This window comes from Bemisia tabaci, chromosome 2 (genome assembly GCF_918797505.1).
Source record: "Bemisia tabaci chromosome 2, PGI_BMITA_v3".
Taxonomy (NCBI): Eukaryota; Metazoa; Arthropoda; class Insecta; order Hemiptera; family Aleyrodidae; genus Bemisia; species Bemisia tabaci.
In genome coordinates, this window is record NC_092794.1 from 77895941 (window position 1) to 77915995 (window position 20055).

General features: G+C 38.6%; 2 protein-coding genes across 8 annotated transcripts in view; one reads left to right on the forward strand and one right to left on the reverse strand.

Annotated features, from left to right (window-relative positions):
* The window catches only part of LOC140223884 (uncharacterized), a 526084-nt gene that overhangs the window by 447756 nt on the left and 58273 nt on the right, over positions 1 to 20055 (forward strand). The window lies entirely within an intron of this gene.
* Positions 1 to 20055, reverse strand: part of fra (neogenin protein frazzled) — a 184712-nt gene that overhangs the window by 107235 nt on the left and 57422 nt on the right. For all 7 annotated transcript variants that reach the window (XM_072296338.1, XM_072296339.1, XM_072296334.1 and 4 more), the window contains exons 11-13: positions 17761 to 18043; positions 16254 to 16463; positions 15704 to 15868 (exon numbers count right to left, since the gene is read on the reverse strand). In XM_072296338.1, coding sequence (XP_072152439.1) covers positions 15704 to 15868; positions 16254 to 16463; positions 17761 to 18043 — 658 coding nt within the window. The remainder of the gene's footprint in view (positions 1 to 15703; positions 15869 to 16253; positions 16464 to 17760; positions 18044 to 20055) is intronic.

Genomic DNA, 20055 nt, shown 5'->3' on the forward strand with positions numbered 1-20055 from the left:
CGTTTCCGAAACACGGGCTAGACTGGGTGAACTGAACGGAATCGACCAATGGCATTGAAGCACTACCAGTTTTTCTCTAAAATTCAAAACATTATAGCTAAAATTTTGAAAGTTATTTGCCGATTATGAATTATCCGAGCATTGAAACCCTATTAAATGTGGTATAAATGAAATCCTCATATCTTCAAGCATGATCCTTTGTAGGTTCCATTAGAATCTGTGGCCGTGTAAGAGAGAAATCTGTTGTGAAAGGTGGTCGTGTCGGTTTCCCGCTACCAAGCGGCCCATGTTACAAAAAATATTTGTCATTTTGGGCCTTTAAGTGCTTATAACTTTTTGAAAACTCAATGGATCTGGATGAAACTTTCCAACTTAGTAGGCCCAATTTAGGTGCGTCAGTAGACACTAAGATCGTTGGAATCCGTGCCGTCGTTTGGGCTGCAGTCTACTTAGAGTCAAATCAATTTTCAGAATAAGGGAGTTACGTGTGTCTATGGTTGGCTGCCACCTTTTTTCGTTTGGAGGCTTTCCAGTGTTGTCGAGTTTAGACTTTGTCCAGAGGTGGCTACCGCCACCCATGATTAAAAGTTCGAGTCCCAATATTACATATAAAATTTTATGAGCTTTATAAATCCTGCATTGATTCTTGGTCCAAATACGTCACAAAACTCATTTTTTTTTAAATTTTAATATTAATTTCATTTTGAAATTAGTTGTGGCAATAAGAAATTGGTCAGTACCTAGTTCAATTAAAGATTTCATGTTTAAAGTCGTGCCTTCATGTTAACCTTGCAACCCTTTTAGCGAGAAAGTTTGTGTGCGGTATCAGCATCACACTGCAAAGCAGAGGGGGGTCGAAGCCCCCTTCCCACATTCTGGCGCAAAGCGCCGCGCATAAATTGGCCAGAGGCCAATTTTTTAGATAGTGAATTTCTGAGTCAATAAAAAAATTCCCCTCCCCAGAATTGGGAAAAATAGGCCCCGGTCAATTTAAATTTTCAACCCCATATTTTTTGCCCAGGGTTAGGTATTCATTTATAGTAGCTTTGTGAGGAAAACCAAACCTGTCTGCCCAACTTATCATGGCACTAACAACTATTGTCTGTTATTTTTTTTGGCATGATACATGATACTACACAACAAAAAGTTTGGACGGTAATAACCTTTTGAACATGTAACACTTCCACTTAATCCGCGCCGCAATCCTGATGATTTTTAGGTGACTACTATGAAGACACATGTTTTCACACTTGAAATGAGCAGCCTTGAGACCAATGAAACGGAAAAGTTGAATACTTATGCTACTCTGAAACCTGACAATTCATTTTTAGATCGTCAAAAACTGTGAAGGTGCATGGTAAAGCGCTTAAACAAACTGGTTACTCAGCAGACTTACATACATTAAAATGTTATAATCCCATTTTTTATTTTGGTTTCATAATAGATATTTTTAATATCTATATTATTCTTTTTTTCATAATTCTAGCCAACTTAAAGCATGTCTAAAATTTTTTGATAACAACATGTTGGATTTTCTTGTTTGGCCCAATGGAAAGACTGAAGAAACATTTGAAATGCAACATGTACAAGCGATTTTTTCCCCTGACGATAGTACACACAAGACTGCATCTTAAAAGCAACGTCCAAACAATCCCTGTACCTTATTCCATACGGTCTTATTACGTAATGGAAGAAAATGGTCCTTGGTAATTTAGCAGGAGAATAACTGTTTTCATTCAATTTAGAGCAGGACATTAAATTTTACTGATCTAACGATTACCAGATTTTAAGAAAGCTATTGGGGCGCGCCATTTGAACGATAAGCGCTACATACGGCAAGACTCTTCCATTAATAACCTCCAATTAAAGGTAAAAGAGAGGTTTTCGTGGAATTTCCCGGGAAAAAATACGACTATCAAAGGAATTTCACCGATGAACCGAATTTTATTTCCTCAGGGTCATGGCACCAAATCGACAGAAAATGCAACTCCTGTCCAAGGCCTAAATGATTATTGTATTCAAAAAAGACTGAACAAGTACCCAGTGAAAAGTCGCCTTTTTGTTTCTTCTTAGGAAGTACTAAGCACAACACTCAACAAAACTTTTTTCTTGTCATGCTCATCCTCTGTGAAAAGAGCCTTTGAAGATTAAAGGCCTATAATTTTTGCGCCCTTGCCATGTTGCTCAAAAAAATTGGTGAAAGTGCTTGAAGAGTCAATGAAAATCGTGTTTTCATCCTTCCTCTGGGGTCCTTCAAGGGACATATGTAACACCAACATTTCCTAGAAATGAGGTCTTAAGAGATCTAAATTCCACTTTTGTATACAACTTGCCAAATCGGGGGAAAAAATAGCGAAAATCACAAAAGATTGTGACCAAATTAAGCGATTCAGATGAAATACGAGTTTACCTAGGGGGGGAGGGGAGGAGCAACTTTGGAATTTCAAAAGTATATGATGACATATATGTAACAATGGCGGTCGCTGACATCCGCCATTTTTAGGGCAAACGCTTTTTTCGAAATCTAGAGCCTCCAAGAATGCCTGTGCAAAGTTTCAGACTTCCAGCACAATTTTTGGCGAGATATGAACTTGTTATTTGTAAAAACAGCGGATGTGAGAATCGTGAGAATCCACTGTTTTCCCCGGGCGGCGCAGCAGGACACTGTGGAGATTCGAACCCACTTGCGATTACTGCCTGCCCACCGGCCATGGGCTGTAGCTGGCACTCAAATTAAACGTATCGGGACCGTCTTGCCAGAATTGTTGAATTTTTACCTGATTTTAGAATTTGTTCCTTGTTTTTGTAGTAAAAGTTACAGACGGTTTAGTTGCTTGTTCAATGTTGTTAAATGACTCAGCATTGACTCACTTTTGGTTCATTCCAATCGTTTCACCAGCCTTACCCCTCCTGAAAACTTTGTTTCATGCATAAAAAAGTGTTTGCAGTAAAAATAGCAGATGTCACATTTTTTTCAAATCGCTGTTACTCTTTCAATTTTTCACTTACATACATCGTAAAACTTGTGTTTTTTACCGTAAGAGTTGCTCTTCATGAAACTCTTTATAAGAATCCTCTCGGTTCCACGGGCAAAAAAGTGCAAAGCTTCAAAAACTTCAAACGCGATTTTCTCACAATATGAAAACTCGACATCTGCTATTGTTACAGATAAGTCCTCATATAGGAGATAAAGTTGCGCCTTGGAATCAGACTGATGTGTGCCAAAGCATTCAAAAAAAAAAAAAAAATAGGTTACAGCTCTTATAGTCTGTGCACCTAAAAAAATTACATAATTTATGATGTTTTTGCTGATTCCATTGCAGTTTTAAAGCATGATAGAAATTGGCTAGAGCCATTATTTACGGAATTCTAACTCACTTGTAGTAGCTTTTTAAGGCAAGGTAATTAGTTTTTGGATCAATTCAACTTTCGTGCCCTACATATGCTCCTAAAAATGCTAGGAATACAATTGCAGCCATACTTGCAACTGCTACATTTGAATAATTTTATTGATTGTTTAAGTAACTTGGTAAATACACAGAAAATCAGATTACGGGTTTTAGGGACGTTTTTATGACTGATTAAGAGAGAATATATTTTTACGGATGTTATTGGTTCGTATCCCATTTGTCAACACATAAATAGGCCGAATCGCTCGATTTGGTCGAAATCTCTGTGATTTGCGTCATTTGTGTTGAACTTAGATGTATACGATTAATTTGCTACAACAACAAGGAGATGTTTGGGTTTCCTCATTTACGACTAAGCCACAACATAGCTCAAACAATTGTGAAATGAAAGGTAGGATTTTGATCTTTAGTTTAGCTCTCCTAACATCTGTTGTGGCAAATATCGATTAAATTCTGCATGTGCAAATAATGTAGTTGATCTTCATTACCTTTTCCCGTTCAACAGCAACTTTTAAAGTTCTGGGGGTCATGGGCCCTGATGTGTGCGGCAATTTTGTGTCGTGGTAAAGTCCTCGCAAGAACTGTGGTATAACACTAGCACCATGGGTATGTGGTTCAGTAAAGAAGAGAAGAATATTAATAACGAAACCGTAATCCTCGTAGCAGGTGCTCAATATAGCCAAACCGTGGACCATGATATCGCATGATGGTCCACAGTATGGCATTTTAATCGTGGTAATGTGTGCCGTTGTATTGTATAGTATTTTCTTGGCGGTTAAAAAGGCAATTGCTAGGAAACGGTCCGTTGACTGGCGTTTCATAAAACACGAAATGGCTCCAGAAAAAGTGCGGATGAACCAGGACAGCTTATTTTTTTTGGTCTTTGTGTGATAACGCGGACAAACAAATTATTTTTTTACATTTTGAACTCTTGCATGAACTTTATTACGTTGAATACATCCTTATAGCAGATAAAATACAAACTTTACCGGGCCAAGTTAAATTTAAAAAGATATTGAGACAAAACAACAAACTCATGCGACTACGTAACCAAAAGACAAGTGAACTAGGACCCATTCCTAAGTTCCCCATCGTCCTTTGAACCTCACTGACTTAATTTTTACGGTTGAAGAAATAGCACTCTTAAACCAAGGTTTTAAATTTAGCCCTACTCCCCCTAACGTAGAAAAGGCATTAACTGAGTTCTGTATAGACGTCAACGTCAATATCCAAAAAAAATCCTTGCTATAGACAATCTGTCATAAAGTGGATGAATGCGTTAAGTCGGATAAACGCCAAAAGTGCCAGAAAAACCAGCAAACTTTAAAAGTTTTCGTAAAAAAGTTGATGGCCACCAACTAATCATCACAAAAGCCGATAAGAGCAACGCCCTAGTTACATTAAATGAAGCTGATAATAACGAAAAAGTAAACAATTTTCTTTCCAGTGACAATATTAATGTTCTGCCTAATGATCCCACCAATATGGTTAACAACCAGTTAAAGAGTAAGCTTAAAACCACATTACTCTTGAGAGAGCCCAACTTGTTACTCAACATGAACCCCCATACTCCCCCCCATCCAGGGTATTGTCAAAACTCACAAGGCTACAGAGGGATTCACAACAATGAGGTTCCCATATGTCCAGTTGTCTCTACATGCTCTGGCCCTATGTACAAAACCGAAAAATTCCTCGTTAAGGTGTTTAAAAATCATGTAAACTGGAAAGCAAAGAAACCAATTAAAAACTCAATTGAGTTACCTGAACAGTTAAGGGACATGGAACTTCCTGACAGCGCTAAATTAATTTCCTTAGACGTTGATAACATGTGCGCCAATGTTGATCGTAATAAAGCTATCATTTTAAGCAATCAAATTTTAAAAAAGCATTCTTACATATCTCAATCCGAAACAGAACAATTTTTAGATATTACAGAACCAGTGGTGGAGAAAAACTACTTTAGATTTGGCAATAAGTTCTACCTAATGTCCGAGGTGCAGCTATGGGCGCCCATGCGTTGCCACTTTTATCGGACATTTTCATGGATAAATATGACAACCTAATTTGTAACCCACAAATGAGCTGGAATAAAAATATCCACTCATACTTTAGATACGTAGATATTTGTATTATTTGGATTGACACAGAACGCAAATTGCACAAGTTTGTAACTGCCATTAATCAACTACATAAGAACATCAATTTCAAACTAGAACCACGTAACAAAAAGCTTAATTTCCTCATTTTATCCATAACTATTGTTAATAATAAACTGAAATTTGGCATCTACAGGAAAGAAAGTTACACCGATGTGATAATTCCCTGTGACTCATCATAGCAGAAATCACAAAATGTCTGCCATTCATTCAGTGATCAATAGGCTCCTCAAAATTCCACTTGAACGAAGATAATACATCAATGAACTACATATAATCATAGCCATTGCTACTAATGATGGATATAAAAAAGTGATATCCTAAAAATCCTTAACAGAAAATGCGACCAACTCTGCAACCAATACCTCTTCAGAGGCACGGTGCGCTTGAACTCACTTTTAATGCGACTTGAATGTACATCAAAAATTTAAGTTGGAGGTTGTAGTGGGGTACTCTCTGATAAGTTTTTGGGCAATTTCGGAATGGGTTGTCGGAGCTCCTCCAAAAATAATCGCATTTTTGTGGTTTTTTAGGGGTAAAATAACAAAATTGGCCTTGGGGCGACAAATTAAATCCCCTGTCCCTCATCCTTGCCTTGACCTATCTGCATTTTTAGTATGTTTTCACCTGGTATAAGATGTGACTTTTCTGAAATTTTCATGCCCATACAAATTTGTTTGCTCCCACGGCAGCGTTGCCAAGTTGCGGACTCCAAAATATCGAATTTGATGATAAAATGAAGGTTTCGCAGTGTGATTTCCATTCAAAATCAAAAATTCAAATCGCAAGTTGTAGTAGGGTACTGCCTCATGGGTTTTTGGCCAATATCGAAACAGAGGGTTTGAGATTTTTGAAAAATAATTGAATTTTTGTGGTTTTTTAAGGGTAAAATAGCACACTGGGCATGGGGCGACAACTTAAACCTCTTCTCCCTCATCCTTGCCTTGATCGATCTGAATTTTTAGTATGTTTTCACCTGGTGTAAGATGTGACTTTTCTGAAATTTTCGTGCCCATACAAAAATTTTTTGCCCCCGCGGCAGCGTTGCCAAGTTGCGGACTCAAAATATCGAATTGGATGATAAAATAAAGGTTTTGAGGTGTGATTTCATCCAAAATTTCACAAAAAATGTGCAATCTGAGAGTTTTCGATAAGAAAAAGCATATTTGAACATTTTAGAGTTGCAGCGTTGCCAGCTTCACGATTTAAAATTCGTCAAAATGACCCGAATCGCGTTGCAACTTCAAGGTCTGGATTTTTATTTCGTTCAGAATTGGTCATTGCGGTTCTTCTATACTCTATGCATTTAGGTACCATGAAAATTATGCCATTACTTACTTGATGGGTGCAGCTAACTCAACAAGAGAGGCCGGATAAAGCGAAGATTCGGGGAAAAGCGAGTGGTTTGGGTTGACAGAAAGTTCTTAAATCCACTCCATCAACAGAAAGTAGAATTTGAGAACTTCCTCCCAACTCCCAAACCTTATCCCTGTTGCTGTCAATACTTTCAACATTCTATCTAAAATCTTGCCCCCAAAATTTTTCTCAAAAACATGAAACATTAAAACACAAATAAAATGAGTGGAAAACGACGATTCAAAAAAGCTTGAAAGTCCTCGAATTCGACCTCCTCTCACAGCGGATTGGATCGTTCGAATCCAGAAAATGACCTTCAACAATTTGAAGAATCGAAAATTTGCAAAAAATCACAATCATTTTGAGTTATATTGAAATAAATTCCCTCATAACAAAAGTAGACCAGACAACAAAATTAAAGATGTTAAGTAAATTTTGCGTCCTATAAAGAGAACTTTCCCGAACCACTCGCTTTTCCCCGAATCTTCGCTTTATCCGGCCTCTCTTGTTGAGTTAGCTGCACCCATCAAGTAAGTAATGGCATAATTTTCATGGTACCTAAATGCATAAAGTATAGAAGAACTGCACTGACCAATTCTGAACGAAATAAAAATCCTGACCTTGAAGTTGCAACGCGATTCGGGTCATTTTGACGAATTTTAAATCGTGAAGCTGGCAACGCTGCAACTCTAAAATGTTCAAATATGCTTTTTCTTATCGAAAACTCTCAGATTGCACATTTTTTGTGAAATTTTGGATGAAATCACACCTCAAAACCTTTATTTTATCATCCAATTCGATATTTTGAGTCCGCAACTTGGCAACGCTGCCGTGGGAGCAAACAAATTTGTATGGGCATGAAAATTTCAGAAAAGTCACATCTTATACCAGGTGAACACATACTAAAAATTCAGATCGGTCAAGGCAAGGATGAGGGACAGGGGATTTAATTTGTCGCCCCAAGGCCAATTTTGCTATTTTACCCCTAAAAAACCACAAAAATGCGATTATTTTTGGAGGAGCTCCGACAACCTATTTCGAAATTGCCCAAAAACCCATCAGGGAGTACCCCACTACAACCTGCAACTTGAATTTTTGATGTACATTCAAGTCGCATTAAAAGTGAGTTCAAGCGCACCGTGGAGGGGCTTACGAACCCAAATAAGACCACTGGATCTCAATTCCATACATCGAACACCTGTCTGAGAAAACCAAACTAATTATAGAAAGAGATAAAAACACCAATGTAACCTTTAGCAATCAACGCAACCTAGGCAAATTGTTGATTAACACCAAGAAAAGTATTAAACCTGAAAGGATAAATGATAGTGGCATCTACGAAATCCAGTGTAAATGTGGGGAAAAGTATGTTGGCCAAACTGGAAGGAAAGTTACTGTGAGAACCAAAGAACATTTCACTAGTGCCAAACGCAGAAACATTGGAAAATCATCTCTTAGTGACCACCTAATAGAAACCGGACACAAACCAGGGAAGTGTACTATCTAGGTTTTACGTACATACGCCAAAGGCAGAAAATTACGTTTACTGAAACAACTGGAGATAAACAAATAGCAAAAAAGAAGATCATCTGTTGCACAAGCAGTTGAAGTCAGGTGACGTGACTGATTCTCCCCTCCAGCCTGAAGTAACTGAGCGCGCACCCACCAAAACAGAGTGATTAACCACAAAATAATAGCTACCAGAATGGCAGCAGTTGGCCATCTTTGCTCCGATTCTTGAAATCCCCGCGACCCCCCCTCAGCCAACCGTTTCAAATTTCGCGGGGAAAAAGAGCAAAGTCCCCCGCTCAAGTCTCTCCGCCGTTTCAAATTTCATGGAGAAAAAGAGCAAAGTCTGCTTCGAAAAAGTGATTATACGCGATTTTACAGGAGAATCTGCCACTTACCTTTCTGGTAGCTATTATTCTATGGATTAACAATATCGCGGTAACGGTTTCGCGAGGTTTTATTTTTTTATTTATTTTAATTTTTTACATCGTTGGACGAGCAAAAAATATTCTTGGACATAAATGTGTACCTGAAGATGAACTATTGAGTACGAAATTTCCGTCGTATAAAGAAGAAAATTCTACTATGGCTCTGGACCAAACAAAAACAAGTGAGTTACACCAAATTCATCATGTCACCCGAAAAATTGTCACAAAACCAAAACCTAAGAGGATAAGGCTTAACGCAACCTAATATCGAATTCTCTAGAAAGTTTAATGCAACTAATTATTTTTGCAACAGGTTTAATGCATCCTAATATCGTTTTCTCAAAAAATTTTGGCGCAACTAACCGTTTTTTCAACAGGTTTAACACAACCTATAATATTTTTCCCAAATTGATGTAATAGTGTTTGTTTTCTTTGCAGCAATGGGTGAAACAAACAACGAGTTAAGTCGTGTGACAAAACTCAAAAACAAAGAAAATTTCCAAAACTGGGAATTTGAAATAACAATGCATTTCAAAACATGCAACGTTTCAAGTGTTGTGGAAGGGAAAATAAAGCAGACAGTCACGTTTACAACAGAAAAAGAATGAGATTAGGTTGCGAGCCTGAAAGAGTGGAAAAAACGAATTGCCATAGGGCGTAAATATACAGTATCAACGGTGGAAAAAAGTGTCCTGATCCATATAATGAACTAGAAGACTGCAAATGAAATGTTTAACATATTAAAGGAGTTGTACAGGAAAGCTGGTCCCGACGTAAAATGCATCTCATTGAAAGAATTTTATGGTGTGGTTTCCAAAAAAGGGTCTATATTAACGGAGCACGTAAGAAAGCTGCAAAATCTGTATAAAAAATTAAAATCGTTTGATACCAGAATAATCGAAGAGATGCTCAGCTCTTAAATACTGACCACACTTCCTGATCGACTTAACAGTTTCGTGCTGGCATGCCAAATGCAGAACAAAAAGGATAAAAATTTAACTGACTTAATCTCAAAACTGCAAGCAGAGGAAAACAAAGAGAAACCAACTGAGCAAGAAAGCAGTGTTGCATTTACAACACCATCGAAAAAACGATGCCATCGGTGTAACAACGGCGGCTACCTGGCCCAAAATTGCCGAAGCAAGTATGATGTAAGAAATGATTCAAAACGTGGTCGATGTAATCATTATGGTCACAAAACAGAATGGTGCAAGTAGAGCGACAAAAAGGAGAAAAAATGGTGTTCAAGATGTAAAAAAGGACACGCACGATGACGCAACTTGCTGGTCCAAGAAAAATGGAAATGATTAACCAAAACCTGGGACAACAAAAAATCCAAAGTCTCCAAAATACACCTTCTAAGCACATGATGATCAAACATCGGATGATTTTGTTTGACAGTGGGACAACTTCACACATGAAGCATGTAACATGATGCATGTAAACAATGTGAAACGCATGCTACGGTACCTTCGCGGTGCTGGGGATTTTGGAATAAACTTTGTACAGGGTGTTCCGTTGCAACTAAATGTGTGCGCAGATAGTGACTTTGCTGGGGACCATGAAACACACAAATCAACTACAGGATATGTCATTCCACGTCAACGCAACCAAGGTCGGAACCCGACCCCCTCCGATTTGGCTAAAAATTGGTATACGGGGTCTTTACATCATTCTAAGAAACTAATTTGAAGGGTTTTCCCATCCGACGCCCCGTTCGCGAGATATCGACCCCCAAAGATGGGGTGAATTTTAGTGATATTCAAAAACGCCCGTTTTAGCGATTCTCATTTTCTCGACTTCCCTCTCTTTGACTCTCCATAGCGAGACTCTGTATCAATCCATCATACTTTGAAAGAGTGTTTCTAGACCAATTTTTCATGTAGATTCTGAATATGCCATCAAAATTGAGCTAAAAATTATTTAAACGGCCGTAATTTAGAGTTTTTTAAAATTTACGATTTTTTCGCCATTCAATGTTCAAACTGAATTATCTAAAAAACAGTCTCTCCGATTTTCGATTTTTTTTTTATACTTCAAGCTTAGGATATATACTTTCGGTTGATATACTTTTTTCAATTGCCATCGGACGGTTAAGGGCCTAAAAAAATTCAAATAGGCCAAAAAAGGCTAAAAATTGGTAAAAAAGGACGATTTTTCACATGTTAATCCAAATATTTCGATAATGAACTCTTCAATTATCGATATTTTTTCCCACTTTACCCTCTAACATGTATAAAATCAGACTATCAACGCTTTCCATACATGCACCGATCGATTAACGGCCTGATGGAAACCGGAAACCGACCGAAAATCCTCGAAATTGACGCAAAAAGACGATTTTTCACACCGTAACCGATACATTCCATGGATTGTAACTGCAATTTCCAATTTTCTCGATCTATTTCAACCTTAAGGTGTATACTTTCGAGTAATAAACCCTTACTATAACGTGCATCGATGGGGCACGGATCCAAACGGAAGTGAAAACCGGCCGGAAATGCTAAAAAATGACGGGAAAAGGCGATTTATTGCATAGTCAGGGGAGCATGTGTTCGAAAATTACGTCCCGTTTGCACGTTTGTGATGCAAGTTTACTCTCTTCATTTTGGTCCCTAGAATGAGAAAATCTTTGGTGGACTCTCCAATTTTGATGCCAAGGCCCCAAAAACAAGATGGCGGCCAAAATGGACGCTGAAATTGAAATTTTGGCAAAACGGCACAAAACGTCAAGAGAGGTGTCGATTCTCATGTTTTTTGGATCGTAGATTCCAGAAAAATTGTCATACAGACCCCTCGACCCACGGAAATGCCCAAAATCCAAGATGGCGGCCGATTTTGGCTCTTTAGCGGCTAAAACGTCAAATGCGGAGCAAAGAGAGGAGTAAACACACTAGATATCTGTTTTCGAGGTCACAGATTCCAAAAAAATAGGAGAAAAAAATATTTCATGCCAAATGGTGCTGATTTGGACCATGCAAAGGCCGAACTCGGCAGTCATTTTGATTAGTGTGTTCAGGAACACTCTAATCGAAATAATTTTCCGGGTCAGTTTCTATAATTAGCATTATTGGTTTTTTTTAAGGTACCCCTGCAGAATATGGGTAAATTTGTTCTCAAATACACAATAAAACTATTCCGATGAGTTTTGACCCACTAAATCTGAAAATTGCGTTTATTCTTCCGGATTACCCCTCAATTTTCCGGAAAACTAACCAGGATAATGACCATTATTTCGGGCGGAATCGGCTTTTCCAGAGAATGGAGATGTTGCACGAAAGAGGGATTTGCGATTTGACCATTGATTCTTATGTAAAAATTCGCGAGAAACACGATGGTGCCACTGGTTTTCTCTGAAATCATCTCCCAAGCTCAAAAAAAGCTCTCAAAGTGAGTCCAAAATGGAGGGGATATCCCATCCTACCCTGAGAGTCCATCTCTACATCAAAACAAACCCTCCATGCAAAGATAGGGAGCAAATACATTAGCAGGGTTGCCGTGTTTTCAGTTTTGGAGTCCCCAAATAAAGTGGTAGCCCTGTCAATGTATTTGCTCCCTAGAGTCCCTTTATACTGAGAGTCAAGACAATGTGAATCCATTTCTGATTGGTTCCCGTATTTTAGGCCTCCACAGTGTCACAAACGGGAATAAAGATTACAGTTTCACCGATTACAAAGATTATAATCTGGAATGGACCGGGGAATTACGGGTTCGGCAAGGAACAAACGGAATGAGGGAAGGAACGAAGAAAGGAATTCGAGAATGGGCCGATCAAAGATTACGAAAAACGTTCAATTTCTGTAATCTTTATTCCCGTTTGTGACTCCATGAGGGGTGTTGTCTTGACTCTCAGTATAAAGGGACTCTATTGCTCCCTATCTTTGCATGGAGAGTTTGTTTTGATGTAGAGGTGGACTCTCAGGGTAGGGCGGGATATCCCCTCCATTTTGACCTAAACTTGAGAGCTTTTTTTGAGCTTGGGAGTTGCTTTCAGAGAAAACCAGTGGCACCATCGTGTTTTTCGCGAACTTTTACGTAAGAATCGACGGTCAAATCGCAAAACCCTCACAAATGCAACATCTCCATTGTAGGGTGATGGAAAAAAACGGAGGTTTCCGGATTCAGCCCCTCAAAATACGTAGGAATCACCTTATCTCATCGGGGAGACATGGTTGTAATTTTTTTGCTTGTTAAACAGTGCCATTGCCGGGGAGTACCTGATACTCCCAATTTCGATAATAATTAATATATTACACATACATACAAAGCCGCTTTTATAGCGATCTCTGGCGCTCTGCGACACCTTACCGCCTAAGTTCCCGATCCTCCTAAGGCCTTTCAGGGAGTTCACATACCCTCATTTTTCTAAAACCCTGTGTCGCCACCCTTTCACTGGGCATCCCCTTTGTCTCCTCCCAGGAGGAACCCAATCAAGCATCTTTTACGGCAGTCCTTCGTTCGTCATTCTATTGACATCGCCAAACCAGTCAAGCTGTCTGATCATGCTGTCGAATACGATGTCATTTTCGACTCCCATGATCTGACGCACTCTTTCATTGCGGACCCGATCGCTTCTAAAAATTCCTACAGCGACCTCCTCCAGAAATCCATTTCCGTTGCTCTTAGCATCCCCTGTGTCCGTTCCTTCAGCTGCCAAACTTCACTGTCATATGTAAGAATACTTTGGTCTTCGCAATTGAAAATTTTCCTCTTGTTCTCTTTGGAAATCTACGGATCCCGGAGGATTCCATTAAATATTGCTGTAGCCTTCCTTGCTAGGATGTTTCTTTCCTTGATCCCTTTATCCGTTCTTCCATCCTGGGTCAACAGAACCCCCAAGGACCTATAGTGCGCCTTTGATCTGCTGCCCATCCTCCAACTCAATGCTATGTTGATCACCAATAGTTTTATTGCGTGAACATATTTACCTATATTACGGCTCTGCTCCGCATTTGTCGTTTTACGACGTGTGTCGAACACACTAATCAAAATGACTGCCGAGTTCGGCCTTTCCATGGTCCAAATCAGCACCATTTGGCATGAAATATTTTTTCTCCTATTTTTTTGGAATCTGTGACCTCGAAAACAGATATCTAGTGTGTTTACTCCTCTCTTTGCTCCGCATTTGACGTTTTAGCCGCTAAAGAGCCAAAATCGGCCGCCATCTTGGATTTTGGGCATTTCCGTGGGTCGAGGGGTCTGTATGACAATTTTTCTGGAATCTACGATCCAAAAAACATGAGAATCGACACCTCTCTTGACGTTTTGTGCCGTTTTGCCAAAATTTCAATTTCAGCGTCCATTTTGGCCGCCATCTTGTTTTTGGGGCCTTGGCATCAAAATTGGAGAGTCCACCAAAGATTTTCTCATTCTAGGGACCAAAATGAAGAGAGTAAACTTGCATCACAAACGTGCAAACGGGACGTAATTTTCGAACACATGCTCCCCTGACTATGCAATAAATCGCCTTTTCCCGTCATTTTTTAGCATTTCCGGCCGGTTTTCACTTCCGTTTGGATCCGTGCCCCATCGATGCACGTTATAGTAAGGGTTTATTACTCGAAAGTATACACCTTAAGGTTGAAATAGATCGAGAAAATTGGAAATTGCAGTTACAATCCATGGAATGTATCGGTTACGGTGTGAAAAATCGTCTTTTTGCGTCAATTTCGAGGATTTTCGGTCGGTTTCCGGTTTCCATCAGGCCGTTAATCGATCGGTGCATGTATGGAAAGCGTTGATAGTCTGATTTTATACATGTTAGAGGGTAAAGTGGGAAAAAATATCGATACTTGAAGAGTTCAATAGCGAAATATTTGGATTAACATGTGAAAAATCGTCATTTTTTACCAATTTTTAGCCTTTTTTGGCCTATTTGAATTTTTTTAGGCCCTTAACCGTCCGATGGCAATTGAAAAAAGTATATCAACCGAAAGTATATATCCTAAGCTTGAAGTATAAAAAAAATATCGAAAATCGGAGAGACTGTTTTTTAGATAATTCAGTTTGAACATTGAATGGCGAAAAAATCGTAAATTTTAAAAAACTCTAAATTACGGCCGTTTAAATAATTTTTAGCTCAATTTTGATGGCATATTCAGAATCTACATGAAAAATTGGTGTAGAAACACTCTTTCAAAGTATGATGGATAGATACAGAGTCTCGCTATGGAGAGTCAAAGAGAGGGAAGTCGAGAAAATGAGAATCGCTAAAACGGGCGTTTTTGAATATCACTAAAATTCACCCCATCTTTGGGGGTCGATATCTCGCGAACGGGGCGTCGGATGGGAAAACCCTTCAAATTAGTTTCTTAGAATGGTGTAAAGACCCCGTATACCAATTTTTAGCCAAATCGGAGGGGGTCGGGTTCCGACCTTGGTTGCGTTGACGTGGAATGACCCATATGTCATTTTCCTGGCTAAGGGACGCAGAAGTTGGTGTTCGAGATGACAACTGATTGTGAGTTTGAGCAGCACAGAAGGCGAATACATTGCATGAGCAGAGACAGTAAGAGAGGGTACGTACCTAAGAGACTTAATTTACGAATTGACAGGTATAAAAATCTATGTTAATGTACATTTGGACAACACCAGCAGTATAACAATGGTGAAAAATGGGACACCTAATAGGAGGTCCAAACACAAAAATGTGAAGTACCATTTTATTTTTTCTCTTGGTCCATGGCGGAGCTACTGCTCTGGCTTGGATCTAAGTCCCTGTGAAGAACAATGTGCAATGTACAGTCCTCCTACCTCCTAAATAATGCCACAAAGCGAGTTTGTAAATTTCATATTAATTACTTAAAATTCATACAAAAATACTGATTCAGTTAATATTCCTTACCGAGCTTCTGTCAAGATCTTCAAGAGAATACATTCTTCGGTCACCTGCTGTCACGACTACTTCTCCTTTAAGTTTTTTGTCGCCCTTTTTGTACTTAATTTTGTATCCAGTGATGATACCGTTTTGTCCATCTCTTGGAGGCGGTTCCCAACTTATAGTGACAACCTGAGATTTAGATACCATAAAAGAGAAAAGTTAGATAATAACCATTGCATTAATTATCTAGCTTTACGAAAAAAGGCAAGATGTTTCTTCCATCTGTTGTTATTACTTACAAGGTTCTTTCACTCTTCCTTTTACTAAATGCAGATTATATTTGCTAAAAAAATGAGACACACCATATACTTTTCACATAGACATTCATAATTATATATTATGTGATTAGATTATGAATACATCAAAATTTCAATCCCTGACTGAAAATCTTTTACGTATGGTACGATACAAAAAGAGAAGATGTTTCTCAAGGAAATTTGTATTCAAGCTTCTCGTTTGCTAAAAACTCATCTCCTTTAGGATGAAAAAAAAAAAAATCAAAAGAGATAAGTACCGATGAACTAAATGGTTTAGCTGTGACACTTTGCGGTGGTTTGGTTGGGGCACTGGAATAGGTTCTCACACGAGCTTCTACTGAGTTTATTCCTGGACCATTTGAATTAAGAGCAGCCACCCAAATTGTGTAGACACTAAAAGGAGCAAGGTTGGTGAGTTCGTAACGAGTTTCTTCAGTTTCCACATAATGCTCGGTGGCTATTTCTTCCTGATGAAAAAAGAAATTAAACAGGTTAAATCTTGCATGAAGAAAAGGAGCATACACTTTAAATGAGCACATCTAATAATAAACGTGTTCAGTGGTAGATATTTAAACAAACACTGGTTTGAGGGACAATGAGAGATCCTGGAAATAAAATCTGAGGGACAGGAGTAAAACTAATTCTACTCAACTCTTTCCAGTTTCCATCTGTGGGATCCTCCATCTAATTTTATCTAATCTAAAAGAGCTGCATGCCAATTAAAAAAATGCCATATTTGTCATTTTTAATGAAAAGCGGATGCAAGACCAATCCTGACCAATCACTGCGCACTTTTTTGAGATTCACTCCCCTGTGTTCTTTCTATGTCTTTCTCCAACGCCAAAGTTTACTAGCCTGTTTTGATACTGATATTTACAACATTAGGTGTTGCTTAAATACTAATACTAGCAAAGTGTAGGGTTGCTAAGTTTCTCCCCTCCCCCAAAAAAGGAAAAAAACTATGACTATTTATTGCCTCTGATGCAGTGCTTTACATGGATCATGCATGATCAATCAGCTTTCTGATTAGACTACAGCAAATAGACACTGGAAATCAACCGTACAATGAGGATATCCATTCATTATGATTCAGTCTTAATGGTGAGAATGTCACAAGTCAAAAGAGAGGACCAACATTATGTTTTTACCCTTAAAGTATATTAAAAGAATGAGTTAATAAACCGCCAGAGAAGGTGCAAATTAAAACTTTCTGATACAAGTGTCCTACTTAATATTTTGCGTAGAACTTGATCCGGGCAACAAAAATTGCTGAAATTAACTCCCAACTAAGATATTGAACTTATTTCGATGTGTTCATGAAAGAACAAAATTCAATGCAAGTCAAATGCGCACTAAACATTGCTGTAATAGTCTCTGCGGCATAAAAATATAACAACCTCAATTTTAGCACTTTGGCTCAGTTTTTGCAGGTTGCTTACACTTTAAACAACACTGGATACAAAAGGAACACTGCTTGATAAAAGAGCCCTCTTCAACCTTTGTATAGAGCGATTCGACTCATCTGGAGTACTGTTTTTCTTGTGAGCAGGCAATTAAAATTTCCCACAGCCAATGCGAACTGAAAATATTACAAACTTACTAAGGAGGTAATTTAAGCAATTATCGTTACTCAAGTTAAGCTCTATATGAAATTTAAAGGGGGAAACTAGTATCAAAATACTTTAATTCCCACCTTGTCTAGTGGTTGATTAAACAGGAAAGAACACCATTTGTACATGCTTTAAAAAGTAAGACAGCATGTACCTCAACATAGAAAACTTGGTATTTGACGACTGGACCATTTGCATACTCAGGAGCCTGCCACTGAACCAAAATGGCTGAAGCTGAAACCGCAGTGGCAATGACGAGAGTCGGAGGACCAGCTACATGCACTTCTTTTTGTGTTGTGACCGTCAGAGATTCAGAACTTTCTCCAAGTCTACCCGAAGACACTCCAACCACAGTGAATACATAGGTTTTATCTGGTTGAAGACCACTTATATTCACATTACCCAGCTCTTGCCTAGAAATATTTGATACTCGTTCCCTGTCAAAAGTGAAAATATTATTCTTAGTTGCTCCTAGGAAAAAAGGTCTTCGGTTAAATATAAACAGGATTCACAATAGATTTAAAAATAAATTAATAAATATTCTTTCTTGTGCCTTGTTTGTAATCTTCTCTTAAGGTTTGATCGTTTCTCCAGTTCTTTTGATAATCTTTGTCTTTATCCACGTTTTACAAACAAGACACAGGAAAGCTACGTAAGGCCGAAATTTTAACACGTTCCTCGACACTTCCTCGACTCGAAATTGCCTCGATTACATTTGGAGTGTCCTCGAGGATCGTCGGTATTTTAAGACGCAACTCGAAACTTCCTCGACTTCAAACCTCGTTTCGACTCGCCTCCAATTTTCTTCAAGTGACTTTTGTTGAGGAAATTTCGAGATTTTCGTGAGAGAGGTTCTGACGTCCCTCAAAGGAGTTCTGAGGAAACTTGCAAAGAAGTTAATGTTCTTTTTTTTCTTGCTTTTGACTCTTTAATGATTAAACGCCAAGAAAAAAAGGTGTAGAAGGAAATTTGTAATTGTTGTCTTGATTTTTCTTCTTTTTCGACAAATATTTACAAAAAATTTACACAAAACTTATGCTATTTTTCCCATTAGAGAGAGACTTGAGATCATGGATGTCTACTTCTATCCGTGTTGTCTGATCGTTCATCCAGTCATCCTGAGTTGCTGTATTCTTATTAATTTTTTCTTAAAAGGACCTGAGAGAACTCCGGCCTTATTTTATTAAATGACTTGGGTGACACGCTTTTTTGAAACGACGTAATTATGCCTCCATCATCATTTACACACTCACTTCGTCAAGAAAGAAGTAAGTAGTCTCAGACTATTATGCTTCATAAACCTATAAATTTTGACAAAAAAAGACGTTTTCGTTCATCTTCTAAAATGGCTTCGGTGACATTTTTATTTTGAAATGACGTAAGTCATCCTCCGATAATGTATTTTTATTTATATTTTTCCATTAAGGCGTTTGTAAACTCAAGATTTTTTCCCAAAACATGACTCGAGAGTCACACTATTTTAGAATGACGTAAGTTATGTCCTCCGTTTCTGTGTGCGTACATGTTTTGCAAAAAGGACGCAAGTGGACTCCGATATCATCTTGGAAATGGCTTCGGTGACACACTTTTTAGAGCCGACGAAGGTGTCTTCCATTTCTGTTATAGTACTTATTTTGTTAAAATAGACGTAAGTGATTTCAAATTATTTTGCTACGTAATCTTTTATTTCTCAAAAAAGATTTACTGGACTACCAGTTTTTCTTCTAAAACGGCTAAGTAAAGTTTTTTTTTTTTTAGAAAAGACGTAGGTCATCCCAAGTAGCACCATTTTTATTGATTTTCATAAAAAGACTTCAGTGAACTCTAGTCTATTTTCAAACATATCTTCAGTGGCATACTTTTTTGAAATGACATATTTCATCCTTTGTTTTCATTTATGTATTTATTTTTGACGAAAAGGACTTAAACGGATTCCAATTCATTTCGGAAATGGCTGAGGTGCCTCGCTTTTGTTTGACGCGAAATTGCTTGCCCGGGTTCGCCCCCTCGATTTTTTAGAGAGTTCGAGAGTATATTTTTCGAGGACGTTCGCTCTTCAATTCTTCATGAGATCGAAAGCAATCGCAGCATTTAATCGAGCGGAGGTGCACACCGCAGCGCTCTCAACCAGTCGAGAATGGCCACTGGATGAACTCACTCGGCAACGTCGATGCGGAGTAAAGCCGAGAAGTGGGTGACGCGCGCGGCGCGGTGCCGGGCGAGGGGAAGGCATGCGGGTAGGGAGGAGGCTGTCACTGGGAGCGGAGAGCGGTCGTTGGGCTTGCGTGGCGCGTCGCGCGGGGGGAGGAATTCCTAGCATGAATTTCCGGCGATTTTTAGGCGCGCTTAGAGCTGTAATATAATGATTTGGACGTATTTATACGAAAGGGAACCAAGTACCAAATTTCCGATTTTCAGTTTTCAACGGATCTGGAGACTCCATACATAC